General features: G+C 44.7%; 3 protein-coding genes across 3 annotated transcripts; all 3 read left to right on the forward strand.

The window, feature by feature from the left end:
* Positions 1 to 10: 10 nt before the first annotated feature.
* NEMIN01_1119 (uncharacterized protein) lies at positions 11 to 2533 on the forward strand (the record flags this gene model as incomplete). Its single annotated transcript, XM_051477061.1, has 1 exon — positions 11 to 2533. The coding sequence occupies one exon, from the start codon at positions 11 to 13 to the stop codon at positions 2531 to 2533; it is 2523 nt and encodes an 840-aa protein (XP_051333021.1).
* Positions 2534 to 2920: 387 nt separating this feature from the next.
* On the forward strand, positions 2921 to 3160 carry NEMIN01_1062 (uncharacterized protein; the record flags this gene model as incomplete). The annotated part of the gene is made up of 1 exon (XM_051477004.1): positions 2921 to 3160. One exon carries the CDS (start codon positions 2921 to 2923, stop codon positions 3158 to 3160), a length of 240 nt encoding a protein of 79 aa, XP_051332964.1.
* A 659-nt stretch (positions 3161 to 3819) lies between these two features.
* NEMIN01_1120 (bloom syndrome protein) lies at positions 3820 to 6354 on the forward strand (the record flags this gene model as incomplete). The annotated part of the gene is made up of 1 exon (XM_051477062.1): positions 3820 to 6354. One exon carries the CDS (start codon positions 3820 to 3822, stop codon positions 6352 to 6354), a length of 2535 nt encoding a protein of 844 aa, XP_051333022.1.
* Positions 6355 to 6361: the final 7 nt, after the last annotated feature.

The following is a 6361-nucleotide window of genomic DNA, read 5'->3' on the forward strand; positions in this document are numbered from 1 at the left end:
TTTTTCATAAATGACTGGCACACAAAAAACAAGAATCAGGTTTCCATGCGATCTCACAGAGCCCGAGAAAGAGCTGAGGGAAGATCTGCTTGAGATATTTGGGAACGACGAGCTGCAGGCAGAAGATATGGTCTACAAGTCCATAGAAAGGATCAAAAAAGACGTGCACCTGCTAAAAGATATGATCACTGTGGAATGTCCAAAAAAAACAGAAAATATCACGAACAGCGACAAAATAGAGAATCTATTTACCATCGAGTGGCTTGTGGAGCGCGACGATGAAATACTCCACTTTCTGTGCATGATGCAGAACAACAAAAATCTATTGGGCCAGCTGAACGCAGAAAACTCTTCAGCGGAGGACAGGATTGCAGCGTTTTTTGAGGCGGCCGGTGCAAGGATAACACACTGGGCTGATGTGGCTTGTGCCATAAGGCTTATCAAGCCAAAGAAGTCGTGGAGCGATTTAAAGCGCGGGCTAAAACACTTTGCCATGAAAGGAAGCCAGAGTGCCTCTGCAAACAGAGAAGAGAGCGGCGAGCTGGACAAAAACGCCCTGCTGAATAGAAATATACAGAGTGCATATATGGCTCTTCTGTACGAAATAATATTCATAAGGGACTCCAATGAGTACTGGTACTCTAAAAGTGTGCTGCAGAAGTACTTTCATAACATGTGCAGAATAGCTGAAATAAAAGAAGAGTCTATTGCAGACGCTCCCTTGGAAAGCATATTTGAAGAGACAGACACAGAGATCAACATTAAGTCCATCCTGAAGAAGATGCACAGCGCATTTAGCTCAGAGATTGATAGAAAAAGACACGTTCTGGAAAAAGGCGAGATGTATGAGCTAGACCCAAAGATAGTCAAGCTCTTGGCGTCTTTAAAGAGCGTGCTGGCAAACTGGGAGGGCATTGTGTGCGCAGAGGCAGCAATTCGAGAGTTTTTCTTCTGCAATGACCTGTGGCCTGCATTCTACCAGCTGGACAAAAGCAATCCAAAGAGCCTGGAGCTGCTTCATAGGAAAGTCCTGAAATACCTAGGCTACCACATGCAAGACCATCTGAATCTGCTGCTAGATAATAATGCAGAGCTGCAGAAGAATAGCAATGCCAAGCAGTATCTTATGCGGATATACTCGAACCTCAGAAAGTTTATCACGGCTGAGGCTGGCATAGCTGCCAAAATAAAAGATGTGATGTTTTCGCCGGAGTCTGAGTACAGCTTGGACGAAAAGAGTATGTGCGCTATAGAAGAGTACGTGGTTGAAGAGGTGCACAAGCCGTTTGAGGCAAAACCAAATGACTCCAAGCCAGAGATAAGTGTGAACAGAAGGGACTCTTTTGTTATTTCAGACGAGGTGGTGGATGAGCTTGTTCAGGACCAGTGGGGGTACAGGGTAGAAACAAGCAACAGCCAGCCATTTAAAGAAAATGTTAATGTATTTGAAAAAGCGCACACTGTCCCGTACAATCTGCCAGCATCTGCAGGAGAAGAATCTGTAGAAGAGAATGTGGAGTTGGAAGAAAACCAGCCTCAGGACAGCCTGAGTGAAGACTTACAACCAGATACGCATCAAGAAATAGAGGACAATACTCCAGTGATTGAGAGTGATCTTTTATCTAGCCCAGCCACTAACTATACTTTGAAAGAAGGTGATGCTGAAAGCGCTTTCCTACTAGAGAGGCCCGACACAGCAGAAAAGCCTAGCACTCAAGCTACTTACAGTTCAGCAAGCACTGAAAGCTTAAGTTCAGGCTATACAACGTGCTCAGAGGAAGATGTAAATGGCAAAACTGAATCTCAGAATACCGCACACGAAGAGAGCATCATAAGTAGCATAAAGGAAGAACAGAAGGATATTACCTCACAGACAGATGCTCTACTTTCCAAAAAGGAGTACCAAGATTACCATCACAGTGCAGCTATCGATAAAATATCCTTTAAAGCTGTCTCTATGCCAGGCAGTGCTGCTTTCAATGATAGTCCGCTGCTGAATGTCATTTTCAGTCTGATTGTTTCTGTGCAGTCTGGGATATGCATGTTCTCAAGCATGCTGGCATATAGGATGATTTTTGAGCATGGAGGCAATTTATACAGTCCAAGCAGAATAAAAATATTCTATGCTACATTTGCCGTTGGAGTGATGGGCTTAGTGCTGAGCGGTATGGTGCATTTGGCAGTAGCTCTCCACATAAATAAGACTATCAGAAAGCACAGGATGGCAGTTTCTGTGGGGATGTATCTTATTCTTTTGGCATGTCTCTTTATAGGAGTAAAAATCGCAGATGCTGTGAATCCCGTTGATGTAAACCAGAGCTTTTGCTGCGTAGTATGCATTGCTCTGCTATATCTACCCTTTGTTGTATGCGTAGGAGCCTACATGGACAGGCTTCTAAATGGCGAGAAGAAAGGAAGTGGCAACGGAAAGAGCACAAAGAAGCTCACTTTCAGTCTGCTCTGTGCTGTATACTTCCTGTTCCTGTGCTTCTTTACTCTTTATAAGACAGAAAAAAATCTATTGAAGCACTAGTGCATGCTAACAACAGATACATTTCTACATAGGTGGTATATTGTAAAAATAGTCTATTAAACATCGAGCATACGATCTGAAAATAAAGAAAAGTTTCTTTGAAGAGTGTATTTAAAGCACATATTGTCTCTATTCATTTAATAAGCAGCTAGGCCGATGTTTTATTATTTACATGCTAGCTAGCTGATTGTGCTTTGACCCATGATGGCTAACACAATAGAACAGACTGATGTGATGTGTGCAGACAGTCCTATAAAGATCTCCTAGTTCACATAGTAGAAGATGTGTCCTTTTGTTTTTTGGAAAAAGAGCTCTGTGGATTGAAAGCTTACACAGAGCAATTGAAAATAAAAATGCAAAATACTTTTATTGAATTAATACTAGCACATGAGTAATCCAGAAAGAGATGCGCTTACTTCTCTCCATAACATAACAGAAGCACTGTCTGAAATTCTGCATAAGCTCTCTCAAAAAGAAGAGCCTGCCCAAGAAACAGAAAAGTTTCTGGAGTCTTTTGAGAGTCTGAAGGAGTACTTTGAGAAGCTGACCCACGAAGAAAGCCTTCCAGGACAGGACCTTGGGATAGACGCTCTTTCAAACCAGCACCATCTAGAGCACAAATACTAGTGAGAATAAGATTGTGTATAGTTAAAATAACTGAGTCTTTGAGCGAGCTATTTCTATCCATTGGAGAACTGTGGCTCCTTGCAAGAAAGAGAAAACTAAAACTAAATAACTACTCTATTTGCTTTGATGAGCTCTCTGGATATTCTGCTGTTAAGTTTGCTATGAGCCTATTGATGGCACTGCTGATAGCTCTGCTGAGGAGATCAATGAAGACCCTCAATTCAATGCAAATCTAACTCCCACACCACCCGCAATGTCTACTACACTAGCCTCTTAGCTTCTTAGTTTAATCTAATAAATACTCAATGCTATGCATTTTTCTTTCCTTTCTTTGTCAAATGCTCTTTGTTTAGAATACAGCCTGGAAATAACTAATTATTAAAGTCTTTTGTAAATTTTTATTTCTCTATATAGTTTATAAATAATACTATAAGAGCTACACATTCTTCTTTTTATTGCGACATAAACATAAAAATATAGAAAAGGTATGCCAAAAAGATAGTAGATATTTTCAGAGAGAAAGAAGCTAATCTGTGCGCTCTATGCACAGGATCTTTAAAGCCGTGGCTGTGTTCTAGCTAGGAAGTTATTTGAAAAAATTTAAGTGCAAATGGCTGCAGGCCTGCGAATGTTCTTTGCGTGAGTAGATTATTTTTGCAATGAAGAAATTCCAGACAGAAGTAGATCCCATGCTGCAGTATGCGCTGGAGCAGCCTGACGAGAACATCAGCGACAGTGACAGCGGGATAGAGTTTTTGGGGAACACTGAATCTATGCAAGGAAGCACTGTGCTCGCTGAAAGCACAGCAAACCAGATATACGACTTAACCACAGAAAATACAATGGAAAGCGAGCCGGCAAAGTCTGTAAATGTCTCTAGAGTTTTGGGAAAAGAGCATGCAGGAGAACGCGCAGCCTTTCTAAGCTCTAACAGCACAGAGCACGCGGCTAAGCCCAGCCCAGAGGGGCGGGAGTGGATGCGGTATGCACAGCTGGATGAAAAAGAGAGAATAAATGATCTAAGCCACTCCATATGCGAGGCCATGGAAAGAAGCATGCGCGAGGTGTATGTGCTCCTGGAAAAAAGAAATATGCTGATATCTTCCGTTCTAAAGAAAGCACGCTCTCAGGGAGATGGGTATATTTGCATGAGCTCAAGAAGAACAGAAGAGCTGGAAAGGCCTGTGCAGAAGACTGTATATCCAAATACCGGGTCTGCTGTAAATGCCTCTACCTATCCAGCTCGGGACTGGCCCTATGAAGAAATGCAAAAACTGGACCCCGTGCAAGACCTTTCTTGCATTGCTGAAATAGATGTGCAGGAAGCAAAGGGCCCAAAACAGGAGCCATATGACGTTATGCGTATAAAAGAGTCTTTTTCAAACAACAACGTGAACTCTTCTTCTGAGATGCACAGCGTGTCTAGAATTCCCATGGAGAGCCTGCAGAAGAACATAAGCCCCCCAAGTGTAAAAAGTGCAGATAGCACTGCCTTCTCGAGCCAGACATGTGAAAATCAAGGTACTGGTGGGGGCGTGCTTACATTTCAAAAGATGCAGGCATACGCATGTCTCAGAAAGGTTTTCAAGCTGCACGATTTCCGGCACAACCAGCTGAATATCGTAAGCTCTGTGCTCAGCGGCCATGATGTGTTTGTGCTGATGCCTACGGGAGGCGGCAAGTCCTTGACTTTCCAGCTGCCTGCAGTTATTTCAGCTGGCGTAACGGTTGTTATAAGCCCGCTTCTTGCGCTTATCCAGGACCAGATAAAAAACCTTCTCTTGCGCGGAATCCCTGCAGTGGCCATCAACTCTTCTCTCACAAAAACAGAGCGCGATACTGCGTACAACATGCTTCTCCTCCACGGGATTGAAAAAGATAGGGAGCTTCCTCCAGAACAACGCATGCCAGTTGTGAAGATTGTGTACGCCACGCCCGAGCTTCTTGTGGAAAGCAGAACGTTTAACCGGTCGCTAGAAAGCCTTCTGGCGCATGGGCGGCTAGCAAGATTTGTCATAGACGAGGCGCACTGTGTATCTCAGTGGGGGCACGACTTTAGGCCAGACTACACCCAGCTGTTTCTTTTGAGACAGCGGTACCCGACAGTGCCGATCACCGCGCTCACAGCAACAGCAACCCAGGCCGTGCAGAAGGACGTAGCTGAAGCTCTGCGCCTGCGCAACTGCAAAGTGTTTTCACAAAGCTTCAATCGGCCCAACCTGAAATACAAAGTGCTTCCAAAGGTAAAGAACCCAATACCCGCGATAGTAAGCTTTATAGAAACGTACTACCCAGAGGACTCTGGCATTATATACTGTCTTTCCAAGAGAGACTGCGAGTGGCTGGCTGAGGTGCTGCAGAAAGAGCACGGAATAGCAGCAGGATACTACCACGCAGGGCTTTCAACAAAAGAAAGGACAGAGCGGGCCCGGGACTGGGACTTATCGCGCATTCGCGTGATTGTTGCAACGATAGCGTTTGGGATGGGGATAGACAAAAAAGACGTGAGGTATGTCATACACTACTCGCTGCCCAAGTCTCTCGAAGGGTACTATCAGGAAACAGGGCGTGCAGGAAGAGACCAAATGGACTCAGAGTGTGTGCTGTACTATGCGTATGGAGACAAAAAGAAAATAGACTTTATGATAGACAAAAACACAGGCTCTTCGCCGGAGGCCAAGGCGCGGCAGCGCAGACATCTTCAGGAAGTAATATCCTACTGCGAGAATAAGGCAGAGTGCAGGAGATACCTCCTTTTGCACTACTTTGGGGAAACCTTTAAAAAGTGCTGCGGCGATGGATGCGATAACTGCCAGCGGGAAGGGACTTTGCAGCAGATAGACTGCATAGAAGAGGCGCTGCAGATAATAGAGCTGGTGGGCAGGGCCAAGCTTGTGACAGAGGGACAGCTTGTAACAGAAATGCGGTCGCACTCTCGAAAAACAAAAGACATACTGTCTCGAACTGTTCGTTGGCTGGTGGGGCGCGGGTATCTGGAAACAAAGCTTGTGATGGGTGCTCGCGGGTTCTCATGGAGCTATATCAAGCCAGGGAAAGGAATACCCACTGAGGCGTACATTAGCATGCACTCGGAGGAGACCCGCTCTAAGACTCGCCCTAAAGCCCCCAAGAGCGCTCCTGTCTTGTCAAAGTACCACTATCCAGTGGAAGAGATGGATGACCTTGACATATAGAGCAGAG

This window comes from Nematocida minor, assembly GCF_024244105.1.
Source record: "Nematocida minor strain JUm1510 chromosome Unknown 7879, whole genome shotgun sequence".
Lineage (NCBI taxonomy): Eukaryota > Fungi > Microsporidia > Nematocida > Nematocida minor.